This window comes from Humulus lupulus, chromosome 8, assembly GCF_963169125.1.
Source record: "Humulus lupulus chromosome 8, drHumLupu1.1, whole genome shotgun sequence".
In the NCBI taxonomy this organism is placed as follows: Eukaryota; Viridiplantae; Streptophyta; class Magnoliopsida; order Rosales; family Cannabaceae; genus Humulus; species Humulus lupulus.
The window spans coordinates 14,714,901-14,732,075 of record NC_084800.1 but is presented as its reverse complement, the minus strand read 5'-3'; the positions used below and the strand labels follow the sequence as shown (position 1 = coordinate 14,732,075).

At 36.0% G+C, this 17,175-nt stretch overlaps 1 protein-coding gene across 3 annotated transcripts; it reads right to left on the bottom strand.

Moving 5' to 3' along the window:
- Positions 1-5,302: 5,302 nt before the first annotated feature.
- Positions 5,303-16,338, bottom strand: LOC133794714 (cellulose synthase-like protein E6). 3 transcript variants are annotated; one of them, XM_062232090.1, is made up of 8 exons: positions 15,755-16,338; positions 15,343-15,664; positions 7,904-8,044; positions 7,604-7,735; positions 7,126-7,338; positions 6,807-7,034; positions 6,233-6,580; positions 5,303-6,075 (listed from the first exon to the last, which is right to left on the bottom strand). In XM_062232090.1, the coding sequence occupies exons 1-8, from the start codon at positions 16,066-16,068 to the stop codon at positions 5,530-5,532; spliced, it is 2,244 nt and encodes a 747-aa protein (XP_062088074.1). In that variant the 5' UTR covers positions 16,069-16,338; the 3' UTR covers positions 5,303-5,529. The 3 variants fall into 3 exon arrangements, with proteins under 3 accessions (XP_062088074.1, XP_062088073.1, XP_062088075.1); XM_062232089.1 differs by having other exon boundaries at positions 7,904-8,047; positions 15,755-16,336; XM_062232091.1 differs by lacking the exon at positions 7,604-7,735 and having other exon boundaries at positions 7,904-8,047; positions 15,755-16,337.
- Between the last annotated feature and the right edge of the window lie 837 nt (positions 16,339-17,175).

The following is a 17,175-nucleotide window of genomic DNA, read 5'->3' as shown; positions in this document are numbered from 1 at the left end:
GTTTATGAATAGACTACTATAATCTTTAAAATTGACAATTATAATTCAAAAGGACAAACAGTGTACAAACTACAAACACAAATCTAATTAATGTAGCCTACGATTGAGAAAATTAAAAAGTTAGAAGTGCTAAAATTAAAAGATCATCGTTGAAACTGGGTCTTAATAATTTAGTTTGGCCTACTTTTTTTTTTTTTTTTCTTTCATCTTCTTTTCTTTTCTAGTAGATGTGTTTCATATCATATGTAAATTGACACTTGTATCCTTTGTTCCGAAGTTCCCACAGAGATTTTTGTGCACTAATTTCTTGTCGTTTTTCATATATTGTTTCTAATTATGTAACGTAACATGTCCAAAACTCTGTACACTCTACAGTAACACTTTAATATGCTTAATGTGGGGCTAAATAAAAAAAATTCCATATATTTTGCACATAAAAAAAGTAAGTTCTTTCCCGCAACTTTTTCTATTCCTTCATTTTTTTTTTCTCTTTCTTCTCTCCTCTCATGGCTCTTCCATCCATGAGAGCCACGCATTTGAGTGAATTACATGTATATTTAAGAAGTTTAAAATTTGAAAAAAAATATCAAAATTCAAAATAATACTCTAATTTTGGTTGCTATAAAGTTTTACACTTTTCAAATATGAATATAAACATTTCAAATGTGTAGATCTCAACAAAAATTGAAATTATATTTTTAGTAATTACCAAATTAATTAAATCATGTGAATTAATTAAAGTGCGGAATGGTAATTAACTGTTTATACAGATTACAGTTCTGTCGGGACAGAATCCACACTTGTCACAATAGAAACTGAATACAATAAAAAGACAGTGCAAAACAATAAAGAACACATTGAATTTTTACAAGGTTCAGAAACTCTTTCGGACAACCTACTCCTTGTGTCATGACCCGAGCCCTAGGCCGTGGCAGATTTGAAATATCCATAACTTGGGTGGTCAAATGTCAAACTTTGACCCTCGGTGGAAAATAGTCTTTATAAATGATCCTTTAATTTATATTAAATATTAATATAATTATAAGTCGAAACAATAGAATAAAATCCTATAATTATATATGAAAATATTACGGATAAAAGTAGGATCATTTATCTTAATACAGAGAATAATAATATCCCCACAGTTATGTAGTCACCAAACAGTTAAGTTTTATAAGTCATAAAATACCTAAAATAATACTTAGCATCCACCATTCCTCATTTCTAACTAGGACATAGCTAATTTAGATGTACAGACCGATAGGTTCCAAATTAAATACATAAAATGTTCAAAAGATAGGACTATGGCACTAAACACATTGGCTTCAACAATAATTCACATTTTTCCACGTTCGCGTCACTAGGCTCCTGGAATGGGAGAGATAGGGGTGAGCTTATAAAGCCCAGTAGGAAAGCAACTAACAACATAGGACTCAAAAGTTCAATAAAAACCCTTGCATGGTTAGCTTTTTAAAACAAAACATACATCATCATGTATAAACCAAAATAGAGAGAAACCACAAATAATCATAAGAGCATAGCTACCAGTGCACATCACACCGTCCACTAGACCCCTAGTTTCCGTTACCCACCATAGAAAATCTGACATCCTAAACCGGGTAGCCGGACCTGATAACCACCACAATGGGGAGGCTCAGAACACTTTCTGTATACAGATGCTAGGTCTTTACACCTACAGGTGAGTGGACACCTGATCTACCTATGATGACACAGAGACTAGGTCGTGAAACAACAACGTGCACCAATCATGATCACTATGGCTCTCATCGGTATAACAAAATGCAGGTAAACATGAAAAGAAAGAAACATATTCCCTTTATATTTTAGAAAATTGGGCAGCATAACAGCTACATTTGAATAAACCCAAAAATCATAACCTGCATAAATAAGTGAACAAAAATATATATTTGGCACTCAGTGCCCTCATAACAGATCAGAAAACATGCAGGTTAAGTTTTCAATTTTTCAAACATTTTATAAATATCGAAATTGGAATATGTTGAATGCAATTTGATACGAGTAAAATAAGTCCAATAGTCTAGTTGAGTCCCTACCTCTTTAGATACCTCCTTAGAATTTAATCCGAGCCCAAAGCAACGCTCCTAAGCTTATCGATGATCTTAGAATGATTTAGTCCGATTTTAATATCACGTTTTTCCTACGTGCACCAAATGAGCAAACGATTATCATCATAGCATTCCTTATTCAAAATCGTGTCCAATGACATATAATATGTCCAATGACATATATTTAAAATTTCAAGTTCCGAAATCTTACCCAAGCGGTGTACAATAGCGGTTGGTGGCGGTACCGGAAACGTCAACGAATATATGCATGACATATATTAAAACGATCCTCTCAATGAGTACATCACGAAAGTACAGCTCCTTTTCCCAAATGACCTCCGGTGTCGCCGGAAAACGCTTCCAAAGGGCGGAGATACCCAAAATCTTGCCGGAGAAAAACGGCGAGTTGACCGGAATGACTTAGTGGGTTTTGTTCCTATCTTCATGCTGGTTCCAAAGGTACCAACCACTTGCCGAGTGGTGGTCGGAGTTGGCCGGAAAACACAGTCAAAGTTGACGGACCAAAACTTTGACTGGCGATTCCGAACGATTAACAGCGAGTTGGGCGGTACCGCTTGGCAGTTGAGGTCGCCGGAGCAAGGCGAAACCGATGAGCTGCCGCGCGTCAAAAATGGTGGCCGGTGGTGGTTGGGTCTGGTGTCTTGCCACCGGTTGCCGAGAGAAGAAGAAGAAGAAGAAGAAGAAGAAGAAGAAGAAGGAGAAGAGAGTGCTCAGGAAGGAAAAGGAAAAAGAAAGAAAAAGAAAAGAAAAGAAAAGAAAAGAAAAAATATGCTTATTTTTAAAACAAGTGGGTCCCACCACTTAAATAATATATATATACTCTTTTTTTCTTTTCTTTTCTGATTCTTCACACCTTGGGCCCCCGCCCAGAGAATAAAACCAATTAATAAATAATCACAACTACAAAAACATTGACTTAAACAAAACAAGACTCCCTCTTGAGATTTGCCGCAACTTTGTTGTACTTCTCTTCACTAATCTGATTTTGATTGAAACGCTCAACCACTTAAACTCCCTTCAATGGCCAGCGAGTGCTTGCATCCTCCCGACGCAAGGCTTGTAAAAATCTTCTCCTGAAGACTATAAACGTTGTGTTCAAATTACAATGTGTATTCACTCATGAACATGGTATAAACTCACCACTAAAACCTAAACACACACATTACTACAAGATTACGTGAATACTTATGATCTTGAATACAAAGAGGAACTCTCTCAAATATTACAATAATGCTCACGAATAATGCACCAAAGAGTTCACTTTTCTCACTGTCTTTAGAGCCCTATTTATAGTGACATTTTTCGTGCTCATAAAGGCTGAGAAAGATTTCTTCTAATAAAGGCAAGAATCATAGAAGATATTCTTGATTGATGAAGAGTTGCCTTTTTTAGAAGATGCTGATCCGACAGATACGTTATTGGTGGGGACAGCTCAGACCTGTGTCGGATAAAAAACAAGCTCAAAAAGGAAACAACAATTAATGACATTAAGGAACCAGTTTCCTGTTTTTAATTCTTGAGCTGCACGAAAATATATAAGCAAATAAACCAGAAACAACTTTGGGTAAGTACCAAATATTTGCAATATAAATCTTCCCTTTATGAACAAAATGGGACAATATACGCTAAATAAGAAAGCTCACAATTATCCAAAATTCACAAAATGGGAAAGTGAATTTCCGAAAATTATAATAAAGAGAAACAAACAATTCCGAAAATTATAATAAAGGGAAACAACTAATTCAACCAATTTATCGTTTAAGAAAAAGATATTTCTATAAAAATGCCAATTATAGGATTTACAAAAATATAAAAAAAATCACCTTAAACGAACACCGAGTGAAAAATTACACATCTTCCATAAATTGCATCGAGCAGTATCGAGCTACATCAATTTTTCCATAAAAAAAAATCATATTTTTATGCCAAACTCGATGCTCCTTGATGTCAGCTTTAAAAATCAAGATTTTCATGAAAAAATCGACGTTGCTCAATGGGCCCTTAAAAATCAAGTTTTTTTTTTATGAATAAAAATATTATTTCTCAATAGTGCTCGATAGTGTTTGATGTAATTCTTGCAAGATGTATAATTTTCACTTGGGTGTCTGCTTGAGGTGTTTTTCTTCTTTTCGAATTTTGATATTTTCTCGAGATCTACACATTTGAAATGTGTCTGTACACATTTGAGAAGTTTAAACCTTGAAAACATATAAAAATATGTCTTAAACATTATGTATATTTTGATTTTTTTTTAAGCTTTACACTTACCAAATGAGTATATGCACATCTCAAATGTGTAGATCTTGAAAAAATACCAAAATTTAAAAAAAAAATCACCCCAAACGAACACCCGAATGAAAAATTACATCTCTTGCAAGAATCACATCGAGCACCATCAAATAACTATAGAGCCAATATTGAGCAAAAATCTTAATTTTGAAGGCCGTATCGAGTTGACATTGAGCACCATCGAGCAAAGTCGATTTTATGCAGATTTCAGAGTTTCAGATCTGAAAAAAAAAATCGCAAAAAAAAAATCCCAAAATCATGTCCAAATTTGTTCGAAATGCAGTTTTTAGTGTGTTAAGTGATACTAGTCATAAGTTTACGTTCTAAAACTACTATGAGTTTTTTTGTGTGTAGCTTCCATAGAGAAGTTAAGAGAAAGAGAGATGAGATTCAGAGGGGTAGAAGAAAAGAGGAAAAACTAAGAAAGAGAGTGATGCAGGTGTGTGGTGATGGTGGTGTTGTGGCTGCTATTTTAAGAGGAAAACGAGAGAGAAAGAGAAAGAGAGAGAAAAAGAAGAGTTGGGTGCAAAAATAATAAAAGAGGTATTTTTGTAAACAAGAGAAATAATAGCATTAAAATGTAATGTAAATATACCCAGCGATATTCTTTTTTAATTTGAAACTCCTGTTATGCATGGAAACTCAAATTTTCTTTTTTAATTAGAAAAAAATAATAATAGCTTTACCATTTAAAAGAAAAAGCTCATGTTCTGTAACGGATAAAGAAGAAAGCTATGTTTTCTGTTCAGCTTACCATGCCTTCAGTGCTAATGTCCTACATTGTGTTCTTTCTAACCCTCCCTTTTCTCCCAGTGCTTTTGTCAACTAGAGTAGTAAGTTTCTTCTAGGTTTTGAGTCTGGTATGTACGTAGTATGTGAGCCTTGATGATTAAGAGAATCATCCATGAAAAGAAAAGGCTTGAGCCTTGATGAAAAGTTTATTTTGCATATTTATTCTGATGCATATAATGGAATTAGTCCAAAAAGAAGGCATAACATAAGGGTTCAGCTTATTCAATTACAAATAGTGAGCAGAGTACTTCAATCCGACTTGACCAAAGGTTCAGCTTATTCAATTACAATAAACACTACTCTTGAATTGAAACTTTTTAAGTTATTTTTGCCAAAGATTCTAATAAAGGACAATCGAACATGCTACTAAAGCGAGCATAATCGACTGGTAAATTACTGAGTTGGGTAGTCTACCCTTATCCTTTCTTAAAAAGATTGCTTGATAAATTGGCAGGTTGATGAAAACCAGCAGACCACAAAGAACAACCTGCAATGCAAATGGGTTTAGAACCAAACTCTGTTCCGTGAAGAGGAGCCTCTTCAATCCCCAGATAAAACCTGAGGCATTAAGCAATGCGAGTGTCGTCAAGGTAGTAAACATTGGTGAAGTAGTACCAAACTCCATTAGCTCTCTCTCGTATCTCTCAGAAACATCGTCATCAACCACCTTTTCTGTTATCGTGAAGGCTGCATCAGTGAATCCTAATAGCCTTAGGCCGTGGTCCAAGACGCTAAAGAAATAGGAAGTGGTTCTTTTAAACAGCCACATTCTTTGATCGTTCAACCATTCCCTGTATGTCCCTCCACACATCGTAAGTTCTCCAAGGCTGTACACCCGGTTGCCAAAGAATACATAGAGAAATGGTACAACCCATTTGCTGGACACCTGCCACCACAAAAGTAAGATTCAATTTGATGCAGTATTATACTTATCAGCATTTTACTAGAGTCATAAGATAACATTTTACGGAGTTGAGAAATTGATCAAAGTTTGGAATGCACGAGAGTACCCTTTTTAGAATCCTATTTGGTTAATTTGTTACCTGAGGAAATAAGGAGATTCCTTTGAGCAGACAAAGTGATGGCACGATGACATAGTAGAGTGAGGCGAAGCAGTTTAGCGACCATAGAAAGTAGACTAAGTATGAAAGTCGAAGTCTTAGGGGAATTTTTTTGTATCCGTACGTCAAGGGACAATACCTTGAGAGAAGTATCTGAAGATCTCCTTCAGCCCATCTCTTCTGCTGCACTAGTGTTTGGAGCAGTGTTGTTGGAGCAGCTCCTAGAAAGGCCTTTCTTTCTGGACTATAATACACTGATCTCCATCCTCTACACTGTATCACTAGTCCTGTTAACATGTCCTCCACTAAACACCCATACATCAGACCCATCTGCATCAATATATGTATGCACAAATATTAATAGATATAACAGAAATACCGCTCACCCTAATATCGTCACCATCTTTCAACTAGTCAAAAATATTACATTAAAAAAATACTAGATTATTTGATGCATGTATACATAAAATCTCTATCTATTTTATATATCGGTTGTCATATGAAAGTTGAACAAATTTTATTTGAAGGAGGGAGAATTGTACGTAAGAGCAACTACCTCTTTTCCCCACAGTGTGTTTTCTTCGTAGGTACAGCTCGCAAGAACTTTGCATGCTTTTTCGAGAGCTTCTGCACTACTCTCCTCATCTTTATTCTTTCTTTTCCAGTCTAGTATTACTTTACTCGCCTCATTGAATTTCTTACCAGAAAGAGATTCCCGTCTGTGAAAGCACCCAGTACCAATATAGCAAGGCCCACCATTAGTGTCAAATCCTCGAAGCTCAACCTTGGGATTATCATGCACGGTCTTATCAAATAAAGAGTACGTCAAACCAAAAAAGAAAGGGTGCCTACTAATATAGAAGTACAAGGCTAACCTCCATTAGAACTCTCAAGGAGCTACCGTAAATATCATTCTCGGTGAGGTTCTCAAATGCCTGCGGAAATTGAACAAAGGCAAGCTCCTGGCCTTTCTTTTCATCCAAAAAGAAGCACAGTGCATCCCTCACTGATTCTGAATTGTTCGAATACATGTCGCAGTCCACGTTGAGAATTATCGGAGCATTGCTGATATGTGCTGATACTCTTATCTAGGAGACAGAAAAATCAGTTTTCAAATAAATTTTCTAACCTATCCTACTAATTATTTTAAGACACTTTATTTATTTATTTAATATATATTTAAATTGATTTACAATTTTCTCTCTTCCCAACTATATTAACACTATAAATAAATAAAATATCTTAAAATAATTAGTGGGACACAAAAGAGACAAAAAATTGGGGACAACAAATTTTTTTCTACTTTGATAAAATAATTAAGGAACTAATTAATTAGCTAAGTATCATTATAACCAATGAGTTCATGGCTCCTGCTTTGAAGTTATGGTGGTACTTTGGTCTCTTTTCACGTGCCAAATATACCAAAGTTGGCAAAGGATGTTCTTCAATGTCCACTGCCTTGGGGTCTCTTCCATCGATAAGAATCTATACAATGCATCAATGGTAATTACTTGTTACTTGTTATTTAATCTCAGCTGGAAAATTTTACAAAGATCCTAATTTTCAACTATTTGAAAGTTAAATTATTATCATTAGAATTAGACTTTTAGTAGGATAGTAAAATACATATAGAGGGAATAAGAATGGTAGTACTTGAATAATGGTCTGATGATCAATTTTGCTTGAAAGAAAGGCGTCCCACTCACGAAACTCCTTGTGTTCCCTTCGTATAGCTTCTGAAATTTTGCCAACCTTTGACGCACTTTCAATTCTTGTCTTCATCTCTTCATATAACTTCTATAATGAGAAAAATATATTATTTTCTAAATAACGGAAATTAATCTCCTTAATAAAAATATGACTACTCTACAAATAAAAAATGGCTTTGAAGTATTTTTTTGATTTGATTTATCTTACGATTGTATTTCTTGTTAATTAAACGGAATTGCTTTCACAATTGCATTTTAAATCCGTTCATATCAATTCAATCCTAACATATAATATATTATGATACACATTACTCAAATTAATACCCCGGTCTTATTTTACTTGACATGATATACTACAATTTCTGTAATTTAATATCTTTAATTTTAAATTATATATATAAAATCCAATACTGAATTACATCAATGTCCAGCACCTAACCTAATGCTAAAAAAAAACCTATGATGCTAAACATTAGTACTCAATTATATTAATGTTCAACACCTAACCTATGATGCTTGAAAGGGAAAACAGAGGAGAGAAAATGATGTATTCTTTGTATATTGATATGCAGCTTAAATGATACAATTTACAAAAGGGGAGATATATACTCGGTAGTGGAGTATGGAGAAGGTGACAGCTGTACGGTAGGGTATAACTACCTAAAGCATAATTACAAAGTATTAATAAACATAATTACACTAATACCACTTATCATCCCCCTCAAACGCACGGGGCTAGACAACACCGTAAGTTTGGATCTCAGTAGAAGAAAACAAGCTGCAGGAAGAGCCTTGGTAAGGCAATCAACTAACTGATCTTCAGATGGAGTGAATCGAACCACCAATTGTTTGGAAGCAACCCTTTCATGAATGAACTGAAAATCGATATCGACGTGCTTCATGCGTAAATGTAAAACAGGGGTAGCCGTGAGATATGTAGTGTTGATATTATCACAAAGAAGGAAAGGAGGTTGGCATTGCTGCATATGAAGATCACGCAATAAGAATTGCAGCCAAGAAAGTTCAGCAACCCCATCTGCCAAAGCACGAAACTCGGATTCAGTACTGGAGCGAGAGACTACTTTATGCTTGGAAGAGTGTCAGGAAACAAGACTATGACCAAGAAAACCACAATATGCACTAGTACTTCGGCGATCATCGGGGTAGGAGGCCCAATCAACATCAGTATAACAAGTTAAATTGTAATCAGAGCAAGGTTGCAAGCTCAGACCATGATGTGTCGTGCCTTTAAGATACCGAAGAATGCGTTTGACGGTCTGCCAATGAGTGTCGGTAAGAGAATGCATAAACTGACACACACGATTCAATGCGAAAGAGATGTCCGGTCGGGTCATTGTATAGTATTGAAGGGCATCAACAATGCTGCGGTATGTTGTGCCATCGAGTAGAGGAGTGCCGTCATGAGCAGAGAGAATCGAGGCCGTGGACATGGGAGTGGAAAACAGTTTTGAGTTGAACATTTCAGCACGATGTAGCACATCCTGAATGTATTTATGTTGACTCAAGTGTAAGTCTGCAGGAGAGTGATGAACCTGAATACCCAAGAAGAAGTACAACTGTCCCAAATCCTTAATAGCAAACACTCATGTGAGTGCGAACAACAGTGAAGATATAACAGAAGGATTGCTGCCAGTCAATATGATATTGTCCACGTAGACCAAAACAACCCGAAAAATTGAAGAGGCACGATAAACGAACATAGAAGAATCCGCAGCAGAGTTGACAAATCCCCAAGAAATAAGAAAGGAGCTCAATTTGATATACCAAGCCTGGGGATACTGTTTTAGTCCATAAAAGGCCTTATCAAGACAACAAACATGATTGGGAAACTTGGGATCGTGGAAGCCCTCAGGTTGTGTCATATATACTGTCTTAGAGAGATCACCATGGAGAAATGCGTTTTGTACATCAAGTTGCTTAAGAGACCAACCCTCAGACAGAGCCAAAGTAAGAACAGTGCGAATAGTGGCTGGTTTAACAACTGGACTAAAGGTCTCAAAATAGTCAATGCCCTCAGTTTGGTGATACCCTTTAGCGACCAAACGAGCCTTGTACCACTCTATATTACCATCAGCAGTGAGTTTAACCCTATAGACCCATTTACAACCAACTATTTTTCCATTATAGGGAGAGGGAACCAAGTGCCATGTATGATTGTCCTGTAAAGCATTAAATTCAGCCAACATGGCAGCATTCCAGTGATCAAATTTAGCTGCCTGCCTGTAAGTAGAGGTTCAAAAAATGCATATGTTAGTGTACTCAAAAGAACCTTAGGCTTGTGTATGCCTGCCTTGGCACGTGTAATCATGGGATGTGCATTTAAGGGTGGTGGAATGGCATTCTCAATATGGTCATGTAGCTTATCTGCAAAAGGAGGTGGGGAAGGGAGTTTAGAATGAGAAGAAGGGGGGGACGAAGGGCTGGAAGATGAAAGACGAGGAGGAGAAGAAGAAGGGGACGGAGAAGAAGAAGGTGAGAGAGGAGCGGAAGCGAGAGTAATGGGTGAAGAGGAGGGAGTGACGGTGGGAGGGGAATAAGAGTGAAAAAGAGGGGTGGGAATAGAGGCTGCAGCAGGGGATAAGATTGAGATTGGGGAAGGAAAAGAAGGAACAGAGGAAGAAGAGGTGGTAGAAGTTGAAAAAGGGAAAGAGTGCTCGTTAAAAACGACATGGCGGGAAATATAGATTCGGCCAGATGAAGGATATAGGCGTAAGTAGCCCTTATGTTGGGAACTATAGCTCAATAACACACACTCATGAAAACGAAATTGGAGTTTATGATTGTTGTGTGGCCGAAGGTAGGGAAAGCATAAGCAACCAAAAACACGCAATCAAGAGTATTAGGGTAGTTTGTGATACAAAAGAAAATCGGGACTGTGATTGTTATTGACAGGGGAAGGAAGGCGATTTATGAGATAAGGGGTAGTGGTGAATGCATAGGGCCAATAGGCCGAAGGAATGTGAGATTGAGCAAGAAGTGACAAGCCGATTTCGACAACATGTCGATTTTTACATTCTATGCGACCGTTTTCCTCAGCGGTTCTAGGATAAGAAAGTTGATGAATAATGCCAAGAGATTCAAAAGGACGAAATTCACCACCCCAATCACTTTGAAAACGTTTATTTTAGTGTCAAATTGGCGTTCAACCATTTTTTGAAATTTTAAGAAAGTAGAGAACACTTCAGATTTGGAATGTAAATGATAAATCCATGTATAACAAGTGAAATCATTAATGAATAAAACAAAGAAACGAGCACCAGTAATAGAAATTTCAGGGGACGGACCCGAAACATCACTATGTATTAATTCAAAAGGAGCTAATGCCCGAGAGTCAGACAAAGAGAATGGCAATCTATGAGATTTATCCATTTGAAAAGCATTATGAAAATCAAAGGAAGAACTAACAATGTTTGACAAATTACAATCATGAAAAACTCTTGAAAGAACACGAGAGGACGGATGACCAAGTCGATTGTGCCAGAGGGAGGAGTCACAGACACTGGTGAGATGAGCTTGGCAGAAGTTGATTGAACCAGAAGACTGAGAGTTGGAAGATGGACTGACTTGGTAGAGACCTCGATCAAGCACCCCTGTGAGAAGAACTCTCTTGGTGATCTGATCCTTGACAAAAAAATTTGTGGCATGAAACTCAATAAGGACATTATTATCTCTACAGAATTTGGAGACACTGATAAGGTTATTTGTAAGGCCAGGAGTATGATAAACATGATTCAGAGAGAGGGGGACGAATTTGGAAGGTAAGGAAACATGATCAATGTGAGAAATAGTGAGAGACTTACCATCACCAACCTGAACCTGCTCAGACCCATGATAAGGTGAGGCTTGATCCATAAGCTGGAAATCTGGAGTAAAATGATGAGTGGCTCTAGAGTCCATAAACCAATTTCCATTAACAGGGGCATAAGAACCATCAAAGCCAGTGAAGCCATAGAAGGGTTGATGGGTGTGGGGTGGTGGAGTATGGATCATTGTATTGAAGTTATGAGGAGCTTGAAAGGAGTATGAGAGGTTGGTTCGATGCTAGAAAATATTCGCAGTGTGGCCAATTTTGCCACAAATCTGGCAGGAAGGCTTGAATGGATGTGGTTTCTGAATGAGGTGGAAAGGTGTTGAAGGAGGATAGGAAGGTCGAGAGCCAAGAACCCCAGGGAAATTAGAGGGAGGAGAAGGACCTAAAGAGAATTGATGTGGGGATGTAGAGAACTGATTTTGAAAGTGTTTTGGGTTATGAGAGTTTTGGTATTGGTGTTTGGAAAATTTCTTCCCCAGATTAAGTTGAGACAAATTAGCTTGAAGGGAGCTCTGAAGGTCTTCACTGACATTTCTTTCCATATAGTAATCGAAATTCAGAAGAAGACTATAAACAGTTTCCATAGATGGTTTATCTGAGTGGTTGAGAATACCTGTAACATAGGCATCGTACTCGGCCCCCAACCCTCCGAGAAAGTATATGACCTGATCTTTGGAGGAGACAGTTTTGCCGATGGCCGCGAGACGATTGCAGTAGCCCTTGAGGCATTGAACATATTGAGCTGCAGTGAGCCCAGCCTTTCGAATAGTTTGAAGTTTGCCCTGAATCTCTGTAATCCGAGCCATTGAAGAAGATGAATAGATTTGTTCTAAAGCTGCCCAGATCTCATGAGCTGTGAGAAAGGTAACAATCTCACTAAGCATTGATTCAGTAAGGGATGAGTAGAACCAAGACATAACCAATCGGTTGTACCAATTCTAGGTTGTATACTCCGGATTTAGAGTGGGAGGATCACCTACAAGAAATTGAGAGGGACAAAGGTGAGTTCCATCAAGAAAATTATCAAGACCATGGGCCATAACCACATTGAGAAGTTGGTTTTTCCATATGAGATAATTATTCTCATCAAGTTTGACAGTGAACATCTAATTCATAGAAGGGAAGGAGGTAGTATTTTGGTCAATTTTGAAGGAGCTGCATCTATATCGATATTGGGGGAATTAGTTTGATTTCGGCCAGAGGAAATGACAGATTCTTGGGTTTGAGCCATATGCTCTGATACCATGAAAGGAAAAACAGAGGAGAGAAAATGATGTATTCTTTGTATATTGATATGCAGCTTAAATGATACAATTTACAAAAGGGGAGATATATACTCGGTAGTGGAGTATGGAGAAGGTGACAGCTGTACGGTAGGGTATAACTACCTAAAGCATAATTACAAAGTATTAATAAACATAATTACACTAATACCACTTATCAATGCTAAACATCAGTACTCAATTTTATATGTACCAACTCATACCTATCTAATCAAAATATACCCATCCCGTAGTTTTTCCCATCCACTTTCTCTTCGTTCTTCCCTCTCACTCCCTCAACCCATTCCTCTCAACTCTCTCTCTAGAAAAAAATTCATGGATAAGGTAAAATATAAGAGAACTCAATGTAATGACAAATATTCATCACTTATGTCACTAAAATACTGCATTTCGAACAGATGTGGACATGATTTTTGAGTTTTTTTTTTGCGATTTTTTTCAAATCTGAAACTTTGAAATCTGCAGAAAATCGATGTGGTTCGATGGTGCTCGATGCGATTCTTGCAAGATACGTAATTTTTCACTTGGGTGTCCGTTTGGGGTGATTTTTTTTGGGTATTTTTTCAAGATCTACACGTCCGAGATGTGTATATACACATTTGGGAAATGTAAATCTTGAAAAAAAATGCAAAATGCAAAACATATCTCATGTTCAAGATATGTTTTGGTATGTTTTCAATATGTAAACTTTGAAAATATGTATGTGAACATCTAAAATGAGTAGATCTCAAAAAATACCAAAAATAAAAAAATTACCCCAAACAGACACCCGAGTGAAAAGTTATGTGTCTTACAAGAATTACACCGAACCACCATTAAGAAACCATCGAATCACCATCGAGCAACATCGATTTTTTCATGAAAATCTTGATTTTTAAGGCCCCATCGAGTTGGCATCGAACACCATCGAGTTGGACATGATTTTTGAGTTATTTTTCAGATCTGAAACTCTGAAATCTGTAGAAAATTGACTTTGCTTGATTGTTGCTCGATACCAGCTTGATGGGGCCTTCAAAATCAATATTTTCATGAAAAAATCGACGTTTCTCGATGGTGGTTTGATGGTTGCTCGATGGTGGTTCAATGGTGGTTCGATGCAATTCTTGTAAGAGACATAGTTTTTCACTCCGGTGTCCGTTTGAGGTGATTTTTTTTTTATTTTGAGTATTTTTTTTTTGAGATCTACACATTTTAGATGTTCACATACACACTTTCAAAGTTTAGAACTTGAAAACATACCAAAACATACCTGAACATGATGTGTGTTTTGCATTTTTTTTTTCAAGATTTACATTTCCCACATGTGTATATACACATCTCAAACGTGTAGATCTTGAAAAAAATACCAAAAATAAAAAAAATCACCCCAAATGAACACCCGATTGAAAAATTATGTATCTATTAAGAATTGTATCGAACACCATCGAACAACATCGATTTTGTCATGAAAATCTTAATTTTGAAGGCCCCATTGAACACCATCGAACCACGTCGATTTTTTGCAGATTTCAAAATTTCAGATCTGAAAAAAAATCGCAAAAAAACCCAAAAATCATGCCCAGATCTGTTCGAAATGCTGTATTTTAGTGTCCTAAGTGAGGAATACTTGCCATTATATTGAGTTCTCATATATTTTACCTTACCCATGAATTTTTTTTTCTAGAGAGAGAGTTGAGATGAGTGGGTTGAGCTAGAGAGATGGAAGAAAGAAGATGAATTGTATGGGAAAAAATATGAGAGTGATATTTTGGGTATTGTCAAAAGAATCGACATTTTTTTAAAATGATTTAAATGTGTAGCATTTTTTTGACGTAGAACCCCTCATTAAGTATAAATACTCAAATTTCTCATAATTTATAGCAAAAAACTATAGAGATTTTTATATAAAAGATTAATTTTCGCTAAAAAATTATGTTTTTACAGTCAAACAATTTTTTTTTTCAATTTTACGGTTATAAGGAAATTTTTATATTTTTACGGTTTTGTCATTTTTTTTTTGTGTTGTTTTCAAGTTGTTTTTATATATTTTTTTGATGTTTAGTTGTTATGATATATATTATTTTGTTATTTTTTTTTATTTTGTTGGCCCAGTGACTTATTTTTAAGTTGTTTTTTAGTTATTTTTTCTAAAAATTGTATTTTTGTAATTATGAAATTTTGAAAATCATATTTTTGAAAAATTAAGTGTGTATTTTTTAAAGAAAAAAATAAGACCAGTAAAAAAGAAAAAATTGTCTATTTAAGAAAAAATCTGAAAACCATATATACCTTGACGGAGGCCCACTGACTATAATGATCATCATCGTGTGGTTGAGAAGCTTTGGTGAAATAAGCCTCAGGCGACCTGGGTTCTACTCGGAACTTGTTGCAAAAGGGAAGCCATTCCTTGGAGAATTTAGAGGCCTCTAAGAGGGCATAAAATGTCAAGTCCGAAGCACCATCGTCCGAAAGGTACACACTAAGCTTCTCTGGAGGGTAGTCATAAGCCATCACTGACAACACCGTGTTCACTACCATTAACGGTGGCTCCGCCTTCGGGTCCGCAGTGCACACAAATATGTCCACGCCCGGCAAATCCTTCTCCCCATTTCTGCTATCATTAGATCATATATTATTCGTGTATGCAGTTGTTGATATATATATTTATAGGGAGAGACAGAGAGATAATTAATAAGCTGACCTGAGAGTTAGCCTGTCTTTGAAAGTGTGACGATGTACGGGATTCCATCGAACCACAAGTGTGACAAACCAATAAAGAGTAAACCAAAGTTCAGAGAGAAACAATCCAATCCAAGCCCATAATTTGATTCTGATGACGAGTACCGCACCTTCTTCTTTGGTTGGCAATGGCATATACCTTAATCTGTAGACAAAAATTGAGCATATCCCCACTAACATTGTTCCTACGAACAATCTAAATTGGGTACGGCTCTTGGCTGACTTTGTTTCGAAAAGAGGAAGATAATCACGATCATCACCATGATTTCTTCGCATATTCTACCACTTTTTAATTTATCTATTCAAACTTTTAACAGATATGTATAATGAGGAAGGGGACTAGTGAAACTTGCAATATTTAAAAGAGTTCTGGTACTAGAACGTTTGAATGGTAGCAAGCTACACCATATATATGTAAAAATAACTCCATATGGGATGGGACGGTATATGTCGTTGACACGTTGTGCTTGCCGGCCCAAAAAAAAAAGCAGCATAATTCAATAGATAAAAGAATAATCATACTGTCAATAATCATTGAAAATCCAGGCCGGTCATCAAACCAAAGCCAATATAGTATATTGTTGTTACTGTATATATTTTATACGCGAGACTTTTTTTTCATATTTAATATACTCCTTACGTTTGAGTATAGACTTTATGAAAGATTTTAGATACAATATAATCGAACGTGAATATTTGATAGAATGCTACAAGACCAACTTAGAAAATTTGTGGGCATATAAGATATCATAAGGTTGGTCAGAAAATTTATGAGTATATACGCCGACCGAAACAGGTCATAGAATCCAACAAAAATTGATATACATTGGAAATGTCTCAAACCGAAGTCAAAGTGGAGTGCAAGGAAAGTCGAACCTGAATTTGATACCATATTACAATTTAAGAGGAGAAAGAACACTAGAGCTAAAATTATGGTTCTATCTTAAAAGCAATTAGTATTAAGTTGGAGTAAATATTTCTTTTATAACATATCAATGTGAACCAGTATATAAAATAATACATGTGGGCAGAAGTAATTGGAATATAATATGAGGTTAGGCAGGGCACTAGTTCAACTAGTCAACATTTAAAGAGTACAAGAGCAAGACGTAAGTATAGCAAGCCATACACCATGTGAGAGATTGGTGGAGATAGCTCACTTTAGGGTCAATTTGCACTTTAACTTATTTTTTTTTAACTTTATTGCCTCTTTTATCATTAAAAATTAAATAAATTATTAGTAAAGGGTAATTGACAAAATAACATTTTTTTACAATCAATTTGCATATAATTTTTTTTTTATAAAATGACATTCCAAACACCTCCAACACTTCTCCATACCCTAAAAAGAATTAAAAATACTTTTTGTAAAAAATTCTTGAC

What these genes read in the sequence shown, in the direction of transcription:
- LOC133794714 (XM_062232089.1), bottom strand. Translation starts at nt 16,068, where the DNA reads ATGCGAAGAAATCATGGTGATGATCGTGATTATCTTCCTCTTTTCGAA. An exon ending in ATCATCAGACCATTATTCAA is followed by an intron (nt 7,736 to 7,903) that starts GTACTACCATTC and finishes TGCATTGTATAG; the next exon opens with ATTCTTATCGATGGAAGAGA. An exon ending in ACACACTGTGGGGAAAAGAG is followed by an intron (nt 6,581 to 6,806) that starts GTAGTTGCTCTT and finishes ATATTGATGCAG; the next exon opens with ATGGGTCTGATGTATGGGTG.